At 35.4% G+C, this 22035-nt stretch overlaps 1 protein-coding gene across 1 annotated transcript; it reads right to left on the reverse strand.

The window, feature by feature from the left end:
* Positions 1–12406: 12406 nt before the first annotated feature.
* LOC120145279 (serine/threonine-protein kinase BSK1-like) lies at positions 12407–15279 on the reverse strand. The gene is made up of 7 exons (XM_039159158.1): positions 14752–15279; positions 14541–14676; positions 14084–14169; positions 13629–13817; positions 13175–13339; positions 12972–13085; positions 12407–12805 (listed from the first exon to the last, which is right to left on the reverse strand). The coding sequence occupies exons 1-7, from the start codon at positions 15076–15078 to the stop codon at positions 12749–12751; spliced, it is 1074 nt and encodes a 357-aa protein (XP_039015089.1). The 5' UTR covers positions 15079–15279; the 3' UTR covers positions 12407–12748.
* Between the last annotated feature and the right edge of the window lie 6756 nt (positions 15280–22035).

Genomic DNA, 22035 nt, shown 5'->3' on the forward strand with positions numbered 1-22035 from the left:
CGCATTTTATTCATTCATAATCATATATTTTATATTCATTAATAAATATCAGCGATAACAAAATGACTCTGTGACAGAGTAATACTGGAAAATCCCAAGCATACCTACAGAACCAGGAAGAAAGTTATGGAGGACAAACTTGCCCAAATTGAGAAGGCTCAGTTGGAGTTACAAGATAATATCAAGAAAATGCAAGAAGATATGATTAATGCCCAAAAGGAGATGTTTGCCAAGTTTGCGAGTATGTTGGAAGGAAGAAATCCAGAACATGGGAAAATCCCTATGCCAGAAGGTGTAACTGAAGACCCACTTCATCATCAAGGGTTAACCCCAGAACAATCTCAGAATGTTCAAGTGACCCCTGTTCATGTCGGGAATGTGCATATTAATCCAGTCGGTGCTTCTGTTAACGTACAGCCTGGATCTAGTTCGTATCAGGAAGAACATCAATATCATCAAGTTTCGGACCTTGATGAAGAAGCCAAGAAGGACCAAAACAATCTGTTGGAAGAGAAATGGAAGCAGTTAGAAAGAGAGGTCAGAGCCATGAAGGAAGATACCAATGTCTATGGATTTGACGCAAAGGAGTTAAGTCTAGTTCCTGATCTGGTCTTGCCTCCAAAGTTTAAAGTTCCTGACTTTGAGAAGTTTGATGGTACTAGGTGTCCCTCTGCGCATATCATGATGTTTTGTAGGAAGATGACCGGATACATAGGGGATGATCAATTGTTGATACACTGCTTTCAGGAAAGCTTAACTGGCTCGGCAATCCGATGGTATAACCAGCTGAGTAGAGCTAATATTAAATCGTGGAAAGACTTGGCTAAGTCTTTTCTTGAGCAATACAAACATGTGAAAGATGTTAGGCCCAACAGGATGATGTTGCAAGGAATGGAAAAGAAGTCTAACAAGAGTTTTAGACAATATGCTCAAAGATGGAGAGATGTAGCAGTGCAAGTCCACCCGCCATTGGAAGAGGAGGAAACAAATATGCTTTTTGTCAACACCTTAAAGGCTCCTTTTTTCTCGCATCTTATCGGTAATCCTTATCAAAGTTTTGCTGATGTGGTTACAGCAGGAGAAATGATTGAAATGGCGATTAAGAGTGGAAAGCTCGAAGGAGAAGAGTCTAGTAAGAGGCCACCAACGAGGAAAAAGGAAAGCGAAGTCACTAATGTGAGGTAGTACGATTCTAATAACATCACTGTTTCTCGTCCTCAAGGAGCAGGGTCGTCAACACAAAATGATAATAGACAAGGGGCAAGGGACCAGAGGAGAGAGAGGCCTCAATTTGACCCCATCCCGATGTCTTATAAAGAATTGTTTCAGATTTTGTATGATCGGCATGTGGTTTCACCGTATCACGTGACACCAATGCAACCTCCTTTTCCCAAATGGTATGATGCTAGTGCTCAGTGTGAGTACCATGCAGGGAACCCTGGGCATTCCATTGAGAATTGTACTGCTTTTAAGAAGGTTGTCCAAGCTTTGAAAACGAGGAATGTCATCAACTTTGGTGACAGTGAGCAGCCAAATATAGCTCAGAATCCGTTGCCAAGCCATGCAGGGGCAGGAGTTAACGCAATTACTGAAGAGAAAGGAAAGAGAATTGTAAGGAATGTTAGTGATGTGGTATCACCCATGAGTTGGGTGTGGTGCCAGATGGTCAAGGTAGGATTGTTGAAGCCCAGTTTGACAGGTGAACAGTTTAACAGTGGAGAGGCATGTCTGTATCATAACAGTGAAGGACACAATATTCAACAATGTCCTGACTTCCTATCTTTGGTACAAGACATGATGGACAGTAAAGAAATTGAGTTCTTTAGAGAGATTGCTGAAGAAGAGGAAGCGGAAGTTTGCGCTTCAGAAGGATCGTCTAAAGGGGTATACAATGCCAGTTGTCCCCTAATTATTACACCCAAAAATCGAGTTGCTGAGAAGGTAGCCCCGAAAGTGGTTATTACACCTCCATCTCCATCCCCATATCGGGATAATAAACAAGTGCCTTGGAGATATGATTGCCAGATGGGAGATGTAACAAAAGAGATGAAGAAGTAGATGAGGTGGGACGCTTTACTAGAAGCGGTAGGTGTTATTCTCTTAATCCACCTAAAGAGTCTGAGAAGAAGGTTGCAGTTGATAAGGGGAAAAAGGTTGATGTGCAGATAGAAGAAGATAAGTCTGTTATCAATGAACCAGTAACCGAGAATGAAGCGGTAGAATTTTTAAAATTTTTGAAACACAGTGAGTATAGTGTTGTGGAACAGTTACACAAGTTGCCTGCCCGTATTTCTGTTTTATCATTACTTTTGAGTTCAGAGGCCCATAGGAATGCTCTATTAAAGGTTTTGAACCAGACTTTTGTTCCGAAAGAGTTGCCCATTGAAAAGTTAGATCGTTTAGTTTCCAATGTACAAGCTGATAATTTTTTATCTTTTTCTGAGGATGAAATCCCTTCTGGGATGATGGGTAATCAGAAGGCTTTGCACATTACAGTTAAATGTAAAGGGTATGTGTTGTCCCGAGTTTTGGTTGATAATGGTTCGGCTTTGAATGTGATGCCCTTAGTGACTCTGAAGAAGCTTCCATTAGATAGTACACTTATGAGAGCATGTCAAAGCGTGGTTCGAGCTTTCGATGGGACTAAAAGAGAAGTGTTGGGCAAGATTGATGTTCCTCTGAATATTGGTCCAGCAACTTATGAAGTGGAATTTCTTGTAATGGACATTATGCCTACGTACAATTGTTTGTTGGGAAGGCCTTGGATTCATCAGGCCGGTGCAGTTCCGTCCACATTGCACCAGAGACTGAAATTTGTAATTGATGGAAGGTTGGTATGTATTCACGCTGAAGAGGACATTATTGCTTCTGTTTCTACTACTGCTCCGTATATTGAAGTTGATGAGCAAGCCGTCGAGTGTTCTTTCAGATCGTTGGAGTTTGTCAATGCTACATTCGTGGCCGAGGGCAGGAAGATACCAAAGCCTCGATTGTCAAACTGTACCAAGATGGGGCTTAAATTGACTCTTGGAAGAGGAGCGAAAGTTGGAAAGGGTTTAGGTCGACAGTTGGAAAGGCTTAAATTGACTCAGTTTCCCCAATAATTGGCATCCGAGCTTCGGTTGAGGTTATCCTGGTGGTTTCGTTGCTGAAAAGATACAGTTTGTGATATTGAATATTGTTCGTTGGAATTAAAATGCCAAATACGGATAAGTTGAGACATCAAGCTCTTCATCTGGACTGGTGAGGAGGATGATGTCAAATGTAAATTTCTCGGTGGAGTTGTTCGATGGATCCGGTCATTTTGGCATGTGACAAGGCGAGGTGTTAGATGCTTTATTCCAACAAGGTCTAAACATCACCATTGAGGAAGAAAAGCCCGAATATATGGAGGAGAAAGAATGGGGAACAATCAATCATACGATTCGATCTTGTCTTTCCAGGGAGCAGAAGTATGGCTACAAGAACGAGACTTCTGCAAGTAAGATGTGGAAAGCATTGGAGGAAAAATTCCTAAAGAAAAGCTCTCAGAATCGTCTCCACATGAAGAAAAAGATTGTTCAGATTTGATTATCAACCAGGCACCAGTATGAATGAACACATCACTGCATTCAATGAGCTAGTGGTAGACTTATTGGGCATGGATGAAACCTTCAAAGATGAAGATTTGGCCTTGATGTTGTTGTCATCTTTTCCAGATGAATTTGAGCACCTTGAGACAACGTTACTTCATGGTAAGGATAATGTTACCCTTAAAGATGTAACTGCTGCTTTGTATAGTTATGAGCTTAAGAAGAAAACCAAGATGGAGAGCAAGTACGAAGCATCGGAGGCCATGGTGGCAAGAGGTCGCTCGAAAAGTCAAAAGCCAAAGTGGAGAGGGAGATCAAAGTCGAAGTCCAGACTGGGAAAAGATGAATGTGCCTTTTGTCATGAGAAATGCCATTGAAAGAAAGATTGTCCGAAGCTGAAGAAGAAAGGAAAAGTTGTTCCAGATGCATGTGTTGCAGAGCATGATGCAAATGAATCTGACATATCATTGGTTGCTTCATCAACAACATTCCATTAAGATGAATAGAAAGTAGATTCGGGTTGTACCTATCATATGTTCCCTAATAGGGAGTGGTTCTCCGATTTAGTAGAACTAAATACTGGAGTTGTTTATATGGGCAATGACAATGTCTGTAAAACTGTTGGGATAAGTTCAATTCGATTGAAGAATCAAGATGGATCAACCAGAGTTCTGACTGATGTCCGATACGTGCCCAGTTTGAAGAAAAATCTCATCTCGTTGGGAGCCTTGGAATCCAAAGGCTCAGTAGTCACTATGAGAGATGGAGTTTTAAAAGTCACATATGGCGCACTTGTGATGATGAAGGGCATCAGAAAAAATAATTTGTATTACTACCAATGTAGTACAATTATTGGAGCAGTTGCAGCAGCTTCCGGAGGTGATGATTTGGACGCAACCCAGTTGTGGCATATGAAGTTAGGACATGCTGGACAGAAATCCTTCCAAATTCTAGCAAAGAAATGATTGTTGAAAGGTGTAAAGGTGTAACACCCCCAACTCGTATCCGACTCGGATCCGAGTCTGAGGTGTCACATTGACTTTTCAAAACTTATATTTGTATACCAATATGAAAAATTTCACTTTTATTCAATATAAGTTCATAATTCATATCATTAAAATAAAAATATCTTCAAAACTGATCAGAGCGTATATAATTCAAAACATTAATTATGTGCCAACTATTTCCAATAACCAAATACAAATAATTCTAAACTCTTTTTTTCTGATATGATCATAGGAAATGAGAGGCTGACCTGTCTTGCCTTGAGTATCGCTGCTTCGCTTCTCTATTTGCTTCCAGAAACCTACGTGTGAAACACTCACACGCTAAGTCGATGACTTAATGAGGCGTATAAAACGTATAAGGTAACTATAACTCTTAACAATTAATGTATACTTTATACAATCAAATCATAAAACCTCATATACACATTCATATAATAAATATGTACATACAATGATATCATCGTATCATATAGTATTGTGTACTGTTTCATGTTCATATAATCATTTATTTTACCTTACTCAACTTATAACACATTCACTTATTATCATTTAACTCATTCCCTTTTTCATAATTCTTAGTCATATAATATTTATACTATAGTCATCTATCTTATTTCTTATTTCCATTTACTTCTATTTATCATATAACTCATAGACTTTTACTACATATTCTATATCATATCTTTTTGTACTAATTCTTTATATTCTATTAGTTCATTTTTTTCACACAATTTGCCACATAAACATATTATCATAACCTATTACAATTTAAATTTCTATAATGTTCTCATATGATTTCATTTCCTAGATCTCTGTACTATGTTTTATATCACTTAAGAATTGAATCAGTTTTAAATCATCATTTCATTGAAACATATGGAATTTTCTATACAACATATTTATATATATATATTCCCTATTTAATGTACTATTTATTTATCTCCATTAATTTATCTAAATTCTCATTTTCAAGTATAATTCTATTATACTAGTTCATCTACAAAGTATATTCTCACTATACAATCATAACTATTCTATTCATAAAATCCTATAATCCATCATTTTATTACATATACATATACTTATGGAATTCATAACATTTCTCATGTAATTACTTGAAACATATCATATAAGTTCATTATAATCTTATATATTCCAACATATCAAACGAACATAATTTTTAACATAGATAATAACATATGCAATACATACAACCATTACACTCATATTCAAGCACACAATTACATAACAATCATATCAAATCTATTTCTATTATCTCTTTATTAGCTCATGTACATTACTGAGAACTTAAGGTATATGAGTACTGTGAGGTTGTGCACTATGTTGTCACCACAGCTCGTATAAATGCACAGAAGTGCCACGTAGAATTGCACCGAAGTGCCATATAAGATGTCCCTAAGGACCACGTAAAAATTCCTTAAGAATCATATACATATGCTAAGGACCAAATATGTGTCTCAAAAGACCTCATACATGTTCCAAATAATACATATATGTCCCGAAGAATACATATATGTCCCGAAAGACCACGTAGACCCTCTACTCTTGGCATGCCAACTATACCTATGGCTCTCACCTCATATAACATGGGCATTATTTCTTATTATTTCATGTTTTCACATGTTCATATCACATACGCATATAATTTCATGTTATATCCTCATATGGTCATATAGATCATATAACATTTTCGTGTGATCTCATAGTTTATCATATATTCCCTTATGTTTACATATGTCATATAGCATATATATATTCACACATCACATGCACATGTTCATATCGTTCCTTATGTCCATGTCGTATAACTTATATAATCATACAAATCACTTATACCAGTTCGTTGTGCCTATCACACTATCATATATTCATATAAATCATGTAACATATGCAATAACATATACACTCATAACAAACAATGCTCATATTCATGAACTCATGCATAATACAATAGGAAATAGACTCGTTGCAAGTCTTATTTCCATTAAATCTCATATTTTATTTAATATGCACTCACCTGGCCTCACTAGTCAATTCGATCACTTATCTTTCCCTTGATCGATCTTACTTGCCAAATATTCCGGAATTGCTTTAAGCTTAAAATCTACATAAATATACATTGATACATATCAGTAACTAATTGATGTATTCTAATCTATCATTTTGTAGACCAAAAGAAAGGTCTAATTCTACAGTGTATCGATGCATCCCTTAACATGTGCATCGATGCACTACCCATACATCAATGCACAAATTGCATTCAATGTTTCTATTTTTAAGGGGTGCATCGATGCACTTCCTGTGCATCGATACACACTGAACAATTTCTGGAAATTTACCCTTGATGCATCGATACAGGTTGAATGTACCGATACACTAGCCCAGAATTCCAATTTTTTTTCACGAAAATCACCCAACTTAGCTCAATTATGCCATAATTCAACCCATTTCATATCCTTAACTTACTTACTCTTACTTAAACCAATTAATACCCATTTATCATATCTTAAACCTCAAAATCCAATCTACCCCTAAGATTCAAAAATTAAACTCAATTTTTCAACATGTTCTAAATCTACTTCTAACACCTCATATCTCGTAATTCAATCATTGACAAGTCAAATTTAACTTCAAAATATACTAACTCCCACTATTTCAATAATTCACTTAAAAACACTTCATATTTAATCCTTCGTAACTCATCCATTTTGAAGTTTCAACATGCTTTAACCTCTAAATAATCTTTCTTATCACCCCAAGAATCAAAACTAAGCTTAAAACTCAGGAATTAACCAGTTGAAATTAAACTTACATTTGCTATGGAGCTTACGGGAAGAGAAGAAGAAGAAGGTTGAACCAAAGTCTCCAGACTTTTCTATTTTATTCCCTCTCTTTCCACGTGCCATCTCCTATATTAAGGGGAAATAAAAATCTTTCTTACGAAATTACTATTATACCCTTCAAAATTTCCACAATTACCATTTAATATAACACTAAAATTTTCTATTTAAGTCCTTGAACTTTTAACTTGTTTTAAAATTGAGCACAAAGTTTCCAAAATTACTTTTTAGTCACCAACTCTAATTTGGGATGTTACAAAAGGCTTGCAAATTAAACTTTTGCGAGCATTGTGTTCTGGGAAAGCAGAAGAGAGTGAAGTTTGGCACCACTATACATAATACAAAAGGTATTGTGGATTATATACACTCAGATGTATGTGGTTCTTCAAAGACATCGTCTTTGGGAGGAAACCTTATTTTGTAAATTTTGTAGATGACTTTTCTAGAAGAGTTTGGGTGTATCCAATGAAGTCTAAAGATGAAGTGCTTCTAATTTTTCTTAAATGAAAAAATATTTTTGAGAACCGGACTGGTAGAAAGATCAAACGTCTTAGGACGGACAATGGAGTGGAATATAAAAGTGACCAATTATTTGATGTTTGCCATGAGTATGGTATTGTTCGACACTTCACTGTTAGAAATACACCACAACAGAATGGGGTGGCAGAGCGTATGAATCAAACATTATTGGAGAAAGTTCGATGTATGTTGTCTAATGCTGGGTTAGGCAAGGCATTTTGTACTGAGGCTGTATCATATGCTGGCCATCTCATCAATCGTCTGCCGTCATCAACGATAGGAAGAAAAATACCATTGAAGGTATGGTCTGGAAAACCTGCTACTGATTATGATTCCTTACATGTATTTCGATCCACTACTTATTATCATGTGAAGGAATCCAAGCTTGATCCGAGAGCAAAGAAGGCTCTCTTTATGGGAATCACCCATGGAGTGAAGGGATTCCGCCTTTGGTGTTTAGACACTAAGAAGATAATTTGTAGCAGAGATGTTACATTTGATGAATATGCCCTAGTAAAGAAGGTAACAAATGAAGTTGTCCAGACAAGTAGTACTCTGCAGCAGGTGGAGCATACTCCAAAACAGGTGGAGTTTCAACAGACGATTATCCCAGAAGTTGATGCAACTGATTCTTCAACTCCAATAGAAGAATCATAAGATGAAGAGGTTCAAACCCAAGAACCATTGGAGACACCAGAACCACTTGCAATTACAAGGCCAATGAGAGAAATTCGTTGACCTGCTCGATTTGTTGATATGGTAGCCTATGCTCTTCCAGTTGTTGATGATGATATCCCTATCACTTACCAATAAGCAATACAAAGCTTGGAAAGTGATAAGTGGAAAAGTGTCATGGATGAAGAAATGCAATCTCTCCAAAAGAACAACACTTGGAAACTGGAACAATTACCGAAAGGTAAAAGAGCAATTGGATGCAAGTGGGTATTGACAAAGAAATATGGATCTCATATAAAGAAAGATGTTCGCTACAAGGCACGGTTGGTAGCTAAAGGCTACGCTCAAAAGGAGGGAATCGAATACAATGAAGTATTTTCCCCTCTTGTGAAGCATTCCTCCATTAGAATATTGTTGGCCTTGGTAGCACAGTTGAATTTGGAGCTAGCTCAACTTGATGTAAAGACGACTTTCTTGCAAGATGATTTAGAAGAGGAGATCTATATGACTCAGCCAGAAGGATACAAAGATGGTGGTTGTGAGAAATGGGTTTGTAACCTGAACAAATTGCTATATGGATTGAAGCAATCTCTGAGGCAGTGGTACAAGCGATTTGATAGCTTTATGAGGAGGCAAAAATACACTAGAAGCAAATATGATCATTGTGTGTATTTGCAAAAGCTCAAAGATTGATCTTTCATTTATCTTCTCTTGTACTTTGACGATATGTTGATCGCTTCGAAGAGTCAAAAGGAGATAGACAAATTAAAGGCTCAGTTGAATCAAGAGTTTGAGATGAAAGATCTAGGTAAGGCCAAGAAGATTCTTGGTATGAAGATAAGCAGATATAAACAGAGAGGGAAGTTTTGTTTAACACAGAAGCAGTATCTGATAAAGGTATTACAATGTTTTGGCATGAATGAAAATACCAAACATGTAATTATCCCACTGGCTTCTCATTTGAAACTTAGTTCTCAATTATCTCCTAAAGCTAACGAAGAACGAGAGTATATGGCAAAAGTTCCATATGCTAATGCAGTTGGGAGCTTGATGTATGCAATGGTGTGTACGCGTCCTAACATTTCACAAGCAGTTGGAGTTGTGAGAAGGTACATGCATGATCCTGGAGAAGGACATTGGCAAGCTGTGAAATGGATTCTATAGTATCTCCAACAAACCGTGGATGTTGGTTTAGTTTTTGAACAGGATGAAGCACTTGGTCAGTGTGTGGTTGGATATGATGATTCCGATTATGCTGGTGATTTGGATATGCGTCGATCAACTACTGGGTATTTGTTTACTCTTTCTAAAGCCCCAGTAAGTTGGAAGTCTACATTGCAATCTACGGTGGCCTTGTCTACTACAGAGGCAGAATACATGGCAGTTTCAGAGGCTGTAAAGGAAGCAATTTGGCTTAACGGGTTGATGGAAGACTTGGGAGTTGTTCAAAGTCACATTAGTCTCTATTGCAACAGTTAGAGCGCTATTCACTTAGCAAAAAATCAAGTCTACCATTCAAGGACTAAGCATATCGATGTGATGTATCACTTTGTGCGGGAGATCTTTGAAGAAGGAAAGATTCTACTTTAGAAAATTGAGACATCAGAAAATCCTGCAGATATGATGACCAAGGTGGTAACAGTAATCAAGTTCAATCCTTGTTTGAACTTGATTAACATCTTGAAAGTATGAACACCTTCGGGTGTGTGACGCTTGTGAGCGCAAATAGAGGCACTACAAATTTGGGGAGTTGAAGAAGTTGAGTAGGCTGGTAATTTCAAGCCAAGGTTGAGATTTGTTAGATTTGGCTTGAAATTAAGTTGGCAAGTTGAAAATTTCATCTTGGTTGGTGGCCAACTTATTGGAAATTTTATCTTGGTTAATGGCCAAACTTTGAACATGGGAATTTCATATTTGGTGGCTAACTTGTACACATTGGAAAATTCTTTGGTAGGTGGCCAAACTTTGAACATGGGAAATCCATATTTGATCCCTAAAATATTAGGTTATTTATAAGTTTAGTCCTTAAAACTCAACTATAAATAGGCCTAAGTATTTCCATTAGAAATCATCCCAAAACAAGTTCTCTCTTCCATTTGTTTTCTTCATTCTCTCACTTTGGGAAATCTAAAGAATTCCATTTGTTGTAATATTTTGTTGATAGTGAAGTTATCATCCAGTGTGGTGCCCGAGGAGTAGACGATATTCTCGTTGAACCTCGTAAATTTGGCGTGTTCTCTCCTTTATTGTTTTTTATTTGGTTTTTTCATTGTGTTTCAATATTCAATAGTTTGATAGGTTTATCCGCTATGCAACCTTTGGTGGTTTTGATCTTGACATTTTAGGTCAATTTTGAAACTACGTTCGTGTGGGAAATAACCCAGTTTCCCCAACACCTTCCCCTTCAACCCTCAGGCTCTGATCATATATATTGGCAAAAGGGGAGACAAAAGGAATCTCATCAGCAACCTCCATGACTCCTAACGTGATCCTCATCCGAATCTCGTTAGTTTCGCTGCCGATGTTCTCTCAATGCTCCTTCCCCACCCCAAATGAATCTGTAAGCAATTTATTCATATGAACATCTGTTTTACAGAAAATGAAGCATTAATTATTGTGCACGACGGCACTATGCACCTTGTCTCGTCTCATATGGTACTGAACATATGTTGGACAAGATTCCAGTGATGCTTGTGTTGATCTTTGAATAATTTGCTAATTAAAGAAGATATGCATACAGGATTGCAGGCGAGAAAAAGCGACCATATTGCGTGTACGTCGGTAAGTGAGACAGGTCTGCAATGCCGGTCGTGCAAACGTGAAATCTGAAAAATAAACGACACCGACTAATTGACACATTATTGAAGAAATTTTGGAAGCAAATGCTTCTTAGCATGGACATAGATAGAAGCTAAGGAATGCCACTGCAACAGGACTCGGAAAACGGGTGAAAAACAATTAGGGTAAACTACATTTGTATATCACTCAACTATCTTCTCACTTCTATTTTGGTCATTAAAATTTTAAAAGTTTCAATTTAATTATCAAACTTTCAAGTTACTCTTGTTTTGGTCCTTTATGAATTGGATTATTTTAATATTATATTTATATATGACATTGTATATTTTATTAATATTTAATACCAAATGTGCTTTAAAATAAAAAATAAAATCCTTTCCAATTCCAAATGACAAACCCTAATTCACACCAATTCAAATTATTAATTCACACCCTAAACCATACCCATTCAAACCCTAAAACAGAACTCTAAACTCCAAGTCACAAAAACCTCGCTCTCACCCTTGACAGTCTCACCCTCATTCCCTATATCTTCATATGCTCATAAATTATGTATTTAAATTTAAAAAAAATCAGCGATCAAAATAAAAGTGAAAAGATAATTGAGTGATAAAAATTAATTTCGAGTTGGTCACCAGAAACTATCTGATGCTATTAGTATCCTTCTTTGTCAGAAAGAAAGCAACATAAAATTACAACCTATCTACAGCATTCTGGATTGTCTGTAAAGGCACAAATGTATCTGTTGGAATGATTTAACCGGTTGCGATTCCGAGTTTTGTTCGAGCAAATTTAAGGTGATAATCGGGAAAATGATAATTGATGAGACTGAGAATTACTTCAGAAACTCTGTTGTTTTGCGTCACATATGGCTGACATGGTAGAGCCTCCTTGCTAAGCATGTCATATAATTCGCAAGCATGGACGGCAGGTACACACCACAGGATTTTTTTTATTTTTTTTTTGCGGGGGGGGGGGGGAATACATTCTTTGCTATTTCATACAATTTCAATTTGAAATTCGATTTCAAACTCGGATTTTTACACAAACCTTCGGCAGCCTTGACATGAAAATGGTACAGAAATGTAGAATCAAAGAACACTATATTTTGTTCTCACGACCCCTTCATGACTCGTTGCTTCTTTTCTTCAAGTCCGGTAGCTTCGTTCAACATGTCTGCGGCGTCTTTATGCATGTCTAGTTTGGCAAGAGCAACTGATTGCATATAGAAGGCAGTCGGCCAATCTGGATTCACAATCTGTGCCTGCATTGCATCTGCAAGGGCAACGTCTGGTTGATCGCTAAATAGATAGCATCATAGGCTGCGTCGAGCGAAAACAGTCGGGGAGACCATGGTTCCGACGTCTATGAACTGCACAGAAAAAAAGGTATCCATGGAGGTTTAATACTGGATTTGGTTTAATACAATCCCAATTGTCTTAGAACTATTGAATGATCAAGTCTATAAATAAGCAAGATGACAAACTCTCAGCCAAAGAACATATAGTTCTCGACAAGTTAAAGTTTCGACGTTACACCTGGGAGTAACAGTCAATGGCAGTTTTAAAATCTTTATCACGGAATGCATAGTCCCCACGCTTCCTAGCCTCGAGCATATCTCTCATCTGCTGGGTCCACTCTTGGAAAGATAACTGAAGCAATCCATCCACAATTGTATGAACTTCTTAGAATGACAGTAAACGAAAATGGATTTAAAGGAATCACTCAAACAAGTCATCACCTCATTCGTCCCTTCATCATCCTTGTAGTGATTTATCACCAGTATCTGATGAATAGCTGTAAGGTCAAGTCGTGAACAGGCCTCACCCATTGCCGAAAGTGGACGCTGAGGTGTTGGTGGAGCTTCCTCGTATTTTGATATTCCAAGCATAACATAAGATGGAACCTGCAAGCCAAGTGATACAATAATAACTTCAAAAGCACAGCCACAAGATCATTAATTCCACATCGTTTTTTAGCTTGAGGATGGATCGAGGTGACAATAAGCACGTAAAGAAGTACAGATAAAAAAGAGCTTTATGTATCTTGGACAACTCTAATACAAATCTCATCATTTTCAACTCTTCACTGTAAGTCAACAGATGCAACCTCCAGATTCTAGATCTTTGGCTCACCAAGAAAGAAAGAATGAACACTTACGGAATCGAATAGGTAAAAGCAGCAATGTTCCTTACATCAGGTTTGGTTTGCAATGGAGCAAGTGTGGCAACAAGAATCTTCACACTAGGCCGTTCCCTGGGCTCATATTGCAAACACTGAGAGGCAAGTCCAACAACCACGGTTGCCTCCTCTGTTGAAAATTTTCCCTCTAAATGTGAATCCATGAGGACCATGATGTTTTTACCCCGTATCATATCGAGGGCCTGCAAACATGCACATCAGCAAGTAAAATCGAAGTTTTTGTAACCTTTGAGCTTAATGCTGTCTCACATTTAGAACAGGTGTATATATAAGCAGCCGGTTAACCTGATGAACTCGTGATTTGAATAGCAAGTTCCCATTTACAAGTATTTCAATGAGCCATGACAGATTCCATGATGCAGAGAGTTTGAAATTGAAAAAAGAAAAATACACAATAATATGTATCGATCCCTTCTACCACAAATATAAGCCGCTTAAACCCACTTACATGACTAGGAGGGATGTGCTTCCCACTACGAAGATCAAGAAGAACGGTGCCAAAGCTGTAAATAACGCTTTCTGGGGTGACTCTCCCTACAAGAAGCATAATTTCGACAAAATTCAATGACAAGCATCATGCAATTTGGAAAGAGAAAACAGTTTTCAGGTAGCTCAGCTCAATGCAATGACAGATAAACAGCTTATCTTACATCCGGAAATGATTTTAAACTTTCGTAGTAACAACCAAAACAACTCATTATCTATGAAAACACTGAAAGACAACCAAAGACAACCAGTAATCAAGAATAACTGGAAGGGGAAAAAGGCTAAGCTCGAGTTATGTAGGGCATGTTCTTGGAAACAATTAGCAAGAACTAAAAGTCAAGTCTGATTAAAAGATGAGCAAGAAATCAAAAAATTGAACAAGAACAAATGAAAAAAAGGATTCTTTTGGAGAAACTGACAATGGAACAAATGTTTAGCAAGTGTGTCATTAATCATGTACTCAGCAACAAGCAGCCTTTCATCACCATCACAGCAATACCCTATCAAATTTGCTAGCCTCCTGTGCCTCAACTTCCCTACTCCACATGCTTCATCCTAAAAACAAATCCACAAAACCCAAATCAAATAATCCCACCAAATATCAAAAGCAGAAAAAGGCAATAATGATACCACAAACTGCTTTGAATCAGGCCAAGCCGTCTTAGTAAACTTCTTAACAGCGATCCATTTCCTGTTCTGCAAACGACCTTTATAAACAAGGTTGGGAGCTTTTTCCCCACTTTCAGAAACTATGTTATCTGAACTGAAATTATTGGTGGATGCCTTAAGGTCAGCCAAGGAGAACTCGGTGAAAGAAGGGACTCCATTAGCAACACCCGGATCGGGTCCAGCACCCGGAGCTTCTTGGTTATGGTTCCGGGGCTCCGGTTTCAGTTGCCGGCTCTGGTCTTTCTCTGGGTGGGTTTCTGTTTGAAAAGATGATTCACAACAACCCATAATTCACCTCTGATTGAACCTTTCCCCTTTCTTCTTCCTTTTTGTTTTTCAGAACAGAATCATGAGATGAAAAGAAAAGGGGTTTTGGTTTTGACAAAAATAAGAATGGGTTTAGGACTTTGAAGGGATCTGGGTTTTGCTTTGGTTGTTTTTGAGTTTGTTTATGTTAAAGGTTTCTTCTTGTCTTTGCCGGGAACGATGCTCGAAGCTTTTCCTGGGTTCGTATTGTTGATGTAATAATAAACTAAAGTAGTTGATCATATCCAACTTGAAGGCTGATACTTATAGTAGGAATCAATTTTCTGGGAAAATCACTCTTTATTTTTCCTATTAAACATTCATCATTTACATCTGTCAACCCTTCTTTGGTGCTGGAGAATTGTCTTATCACTTGATAAAATTACCAAATCTAAACTATTTTAGATCCCTTTTACGCATTAGAGACTTCCCAATTATAACTCTTTATGTTCCGAGTACTTCTCTTACATGTTTATTCATTGATTGATCGATCAGATCTTACATGTTTTTATTAAAGATGAAATTTAACTCCCAATTGACAAACGTTTACTGATTAATAAATAAGAGTAAGAGAAGTAAAAGGTATTTTGCCTAAATATGTTTTTTTTAATTAAAATATAAAAATAATATTATCTTAATAAAAATAAATAGTATTATTTTCACAAAATTCGAGTTCAAACTTTCACATTTACGTAATGTATATATTATTAATAAATTAAAAAATTATATGATCACATACTATCTTATAATTAGTTAAATAAATATAATTTTTTTTGAATGATTAAATATGCTTTTCAGAAATAATTAAAAATCACAGTAAAAATGCAAAATTAAATGCATGAAAAGGGTGTTGGCAAATGATAAATCATGTGAAGTGAATGTGTCCAAAAATTCCATCTTCTCAATATATCTCTTCTGTTAGCAATTTTCTTCAATAATTCTAATAAGATTTAAGTATACATATCTCAAGACAGGGACCAAACTTAAAGTGTTCAAACATGCTGGGTCTAGATTTGGAGATGTATAAGGAAAGACAGTCTAATATAAGGTTAAAAAAAACGTTACCGAAAATGTTATTATGTTTTCTACCGAAAATGTTAATATGGAAAAAGCGCTACTAGAAATATTATTTTTTTTACCGGAAATGTTAATATGGACGCTACCTAAAATGTTATTTTTTTCTACCGGAAATATTAATATAAGAAAAATTTATTTTAAGTAACGAAATTAACATTTTCGAAAGAAAAAATAACATTTTAGATAGCATTTTACCAAAAATATTAAAAAATAATAATATTTCCAATAACAATTTTCCTTAACTTTATACTAAATCTGTCGTACAGCACAACTTTCCGACAGATTTAGTATATTACTATGACATAAAATGTTTTTGAGAATACAATAATAAATAAAGTATAATCGATGCTTTACTATTGACATTTAGGAAATATATAAATAAAAGAGGGTAGTTGGTTGGCTGCTCCATTTTCCTTAAGGCTGAGACTGATATAATTTTGGGTAAAATACTTATTTGATCATCCATCTATTACTCAGTTTCTATTTTGGTCACTCAACTATTATTTATTTCAAAATCATATTCATCATTACGTTTTGATTCTCTTTTAACCACTTAAAATATTAGTGATGATGTTAACATTTCACCATAAGATAATATCACATCAATATTAAAAATTAATTATAAAATATTACATCAACTTCATTGTTAATTTTTAACAGCATGTGATCGAACTAAAATCAAAATTTCATGTTAAGTGTAATTTCGGAAAAAATAATAATTAAACGACCAAAATAAAAATTAAATAATAGATAAGTGATCGAATAGATAATTCTTCAAGTGCCGGATTTATGAAAATGATGGTCAGTTCTTTTATGAACAAAAAGATACTGTCTGGCATTCACATCCACCAGTAAACAGTTGTAAGCAAAAAATAATGATCTGATTGGAATTTGCAGTCAGGGAGGGTTGGATTCATGGCGTTTTTACCAAAATTTCACCTTACAGATTTTATTTACGTATCAGACACTCTATCAAAATATTTTACCAATCTAACACCCTTATAAAAAGGCACATATATCCGCAACATATCATTTACGCCTTATCAAAAAAGGTGTTAAATCAATAATTTTTTTAAAAAAAATCTGAAAGATAATTAATTCATCTCAAGGTACTAAATCAATAAAATTTGTTAAATATGTTATTAAATTCAGATCAACTTTGATTTGAATAAAAAAAATCAAGTAATAGTTTAATTATAGGTGTTTATGGACTTAAGCATGCATTTATCCCCAAAAAATCTCTTTAAGTACCTAGATATCATGCTAATATAACTTTTAAATTTATAGATAATTCATTTATTTCAATACACGAAATATAATATTCTTCGTCATTTAATTATGAAAATAATATTCTTTATCAGTCAATTATGACTTATCATTTATGGTTGCTACATCATATTTTTTTCCTGATTTATTTGTACGTGATAGTCTAAAATTTATAATATACAATTCACTAATTTAAATCAAGATAATGAAATTGTCTGAAGATACTAATTTTTTTTTACCCATTTTATTTATATATTTATTATTATTATCATTATTTATTATTATTATTGTTATTAATATTATTAAATATTACAAAGCCCAATTACAAGAACTCAGGCCCAGTTTGCAAGCCTAAACAATGTGGCCCAGATACAGAAGCCCAACATAAACCCTAAAACCCAACTAGGGTTTCTCATCTCATACCCCAGCCGCCATTGCTCACAGCCGTTGGATCTGGCCAAAATCCAACGGTCCTGATGCTTCCAGACGAAAACCCTAGGGTATGATACCCTAGGGCAACCACGCGGCGCCGCCTCAGCTATCTCCAAGCTTCCAACCGTCGCTTCACTGCCAGGTGGTCCAATGCCCCACTGTCAACGCCTCCACCGCCATTGTCGACACACCAGTACCACGACGACACCAACAGAAGACTCCAGAAGCACCTCGTTTCTGCCCCACGTTGAAACCCTATGGTGAGTCACCACCATAGTCCGGTGACTCACCTAGGGTCACCATTTGAGACCGGTCCGAGAGCCACACCGTCGATGGCTATAAAAGCCATCGACCATATCTGCAACAAAAAAAAGGAACGACCAGAGAGAACCAAAACAGAGGGGCAACCAACACACAGACAGAAAGCAACGAAAAATAACCGAGAGAAGAGTGAAGAGACTTACCAAGCGGCGTCGGAAACCAAACGTCGTCAAACCGCCGTTTAATCGAAGGTAAAAAACCCTCGGTTTATTTTAGATCTAGGGTTATCAGAGGGTTATTAGGAAAAACGGGGCTTGGATCTAGGACAAGGGAAAATCGGGCTTCGATTTGGGGTGGATTTTGTAATTTTCGGCCACCGTTCACGGTGGCCAGCGACGGCAATCGGCCGGAACACGGCTGTCGGCAGGAAACCGGAATCCATCCGGTGAAGAGAGAAGCGAGAGAGAAACGCTTCTCTCGTTTTTAGAGAGACAGAGGGAAAGAAGAGAATGAAGATGCTGGCCCGTAGGGCCAACCATTTGGGTATTGATATACCCTTCGCCATACGACGTCGTTTAGGGGGAGGGGTGTGCGTGTAATTTTCATCAGGGGTAAACCCTGCCCGCAGTCATCCTAGTTTGTAATCCTTATAATTTAGTCACTGAAAGCAATTTTTGATTATTTTAATTTAGTCTTCTAATTTTATTTTATTTTAATTTAGTCCTTATCAGCATATATATATATATTTAGGTAAATATCAAATTTAGTCCCTCATAGTTTATTAATTATTATTTTAATCCCATATTATGAATTATGGTTAAATTACACTTTTAATGCCCATCTTTTATATATTTCGAATTAGTACTCTAGTTTTATAATTTTATATTTTAATCATTCAAATTTCATTTTTGATTATTTTTTAATACTATATTTTTAATTATTATTTGTAATATTATTTTTTTATTATTACTTTTTATTATTATTCTTATTATTTATATAAATAAATATATATAATAAATAATATTTGTTTATTCGTTAAAATCTTATATTTCATAAATTACTTTTTTAATAATCATATTTTAATATATATTTATTTATTTTTCAATATTAAGAAAGGGCAGTCTTAAAACAACTGGATGTCCATTTTCTGATATTTTTAAATAAATAAATATCCTATTTTTTAAATCATATATTAACTATTTTAATTATATATTAATTTTTTAATATTGAAAAAAAGAGCTGTCTTAAGGCACCTAGAAGTCCTTTTCTGATATTTCTAAATAAAAAAATATTTTATTTATAAATATATATAAATTAATATTTTTTTTATAATTATAATTTTGAAATAATAGGATTATAAATTAAATATATTTTTGAATTTTTAATTTCTAATAATAGAGACAATTTATAATTAAAAAGTACCAATTTTGGGCGTTGTAGGGGTGCTAATCCTTCCCTAAACGTAACCGACCACGAATCCCTTTTTATTATTAAAAAGAACGAATTTTTGGTTAAAACGTAGATCAGTTTATCTTTTAATCGATTTTTTCTTAAAAACTCTTTTAAATGATGATTTTTAGGTATTCGACCTACCTGACCCAAAAGGTCGATGGCGACTCCCAAATTATTTTAAAAACCATTTATTCACATCACTTTTCCCACCAAGTAAAAAATTCGTGCCCGGACGAAAACCGGTTACGACAGCTTGGCGACTCCGCTGGGGATGATGTTCAAACTTTTAAAATCAATTATAAATTGTCTCTATTAATTATAAATTAAAAATTCATATATTTGATTTATAATTCTTTCTTTTCAAATTTTTTATATACTTATTATTTTCATAGCATTTATATATTTTCTTATTAATATTTCATTTTATTTGCAAGTATTTTATTTCATTATTTATTTTTTCTGTTAGAGGTTTGAACATTTCTCCTCACACACAACATTTGCATTGCATAACATAAGCTTTTTAATCAAACTTGTCCCTTTTAAGTGGGAGTGAAAGCGACGTCTTCGTGAGAATTTATTCTCCGTGTCAGACCTAGCAAGTAACTTTCGGGGTTCATATGCTCTATGTTTTCGTGAGAATTTATTCTCCGTGTCAGGCATAGAGAAATGTGTCCCCTCGAATGGAACTCGATCTGCTTAAGTCTGTAATGGACTAGGATTGAGGGTTGATAGCCCAAGGGGGCATCAACAAGGACAATTCGAGTACCTTTACTCCTAGAACTAAAAACCTGCATATAATAAACCTTAGAAATTCTCCTAATCTAAGACAATACTGAAACCATGGCCATAGGTGTACACAAAGGAGAAATAAGCTCTAGCTTTTAATTTATTTAATTTATTATTTTCCTCTCGGAATAAATGCATGTGAACTAGAAATCATGCAGTTATGTTAATTTTTCCAAACAAAGCATGGAACTAGAAAGCATGAGGTTAAGATTTATACCTTGATAGATAGACTTTTCTTTCCATTAATTGGTACTAACCAATTTCTTTTTTCACTTCTCATTTTTTTTCATACATATTGTTTGCTCTAAACTTGTTTATATTGATTTCTTTTGTTTGCATTGCATGATCATGGCATAACCAAAAGGTGTTTATTGGAAAGACTGTTCATCATATTGGAAAGAAATTGTAAATGGACAAAAAGTTTTATGATCAAACAAAATATGATGCAGCCAAGGAAAGACATCCTGAGGAAACTTCGAGGATAGAAACAAGCAATGCGCACAGAGAACCGATTATATTAATACCAAAAGTATTACACAAAGATCCTACCAGATTGATACCAAAAGCAGTCTATGGTAAGAGCATCAGTCAGGGCATTCAGAGTAGTGGAGGTTTTTATGAAGCTCAAGCATGTTATTTGAAGGACTTGAAGGATCAAAACAAGAAATTGAGCACAAAAATGGAAGCCATGCATGAAGATTTCCAGAAGATCAGTCAAGCCTTTCGAAATGCTGGCATAGGAAACACCCCAGAAGAGTGGATCATAGGGGTCACCAAGCTGAAAAAGAACTGCAACATATATGAAGATCTTGTTCAAGAACTTCTTGGACAGAAAGGTTTTCTTACAAGGGAAAATGAGCAACTCCGAGAAATGACACAGAAGATGAAAGATAATGTCATGGAAGAAGTTGCAGTCCAGACAAATAATATGGTTCTTAAGTAATAGATTTAGCTGATTTTACAAGGAGATGAAACACACTGAAGACTCAACTTTTTGAGCATGAATGGAAACTAACTGGGCTTTGGAGAAGTTAGGAGTGAAAGATATCCTTATATGTAAAGTTTTCTTTGATGTACCAAAACTTTTGTGTTCAATGAAATCTGTTCTAAGATGATCACTCTTGAGTAAACACCTTTTCATACATGCATTTGCATTTTGCATCTTTGCATTTTTCATTGTGCATTTATACTTTTATATTTGCTTTTGTACTATACAATTTGCATTTTTATTGTTACATTCACATATTTACATTTGCATTTTTTACGTTTGTATTTACATTTTCATTTTTACATAATTACATTTGGTTTCTAAACTATTTTACATACATTTAAACATGAAAACATGATAGTAATTCGTGGAGGATTCCATGACAGAATTTCTGAAATCAAAGTAGAGCTAACTTGGCCTTCCTAAACAAGGATAAGAACCATAAATGAGATTTTAGCAAGGGTTGGTAGAATTGAGAAACTACAAGAGCAACTTATCAAGACTCAACAAGAGATGATTGAACAAGCAAAAAAATTCCAAGATGATTCAAAAGAACAAATGACCAAACTGCTGGACATGATGAATGATATGATCCATGGAGAGAAACCAGAAGATCCTGCTGCGAAGGCTATGAATGAGGTTCTGAATGATAATGACGAGTTCGACATGATAGTGTC

Source organism: Hibiscus syriacus, unplaced genomic scaffold (genome assembly GCF_006381635.1).
Source record: "Hibiscus syriacus cultivar Baekdansim isolate YM2019G1 unplaced genomic scaffold, ASM638163v2 tig00110893_pilon, whole genome shotgun sequence".
Classification (NCBI taxonomy): domain Eukaryota; kingdom Viridiplantae; phylum Streptophyta; class Magnoliopsida; order Malvales; family Malvaceae; genus Hibiscus; species Hibiscus syriacus.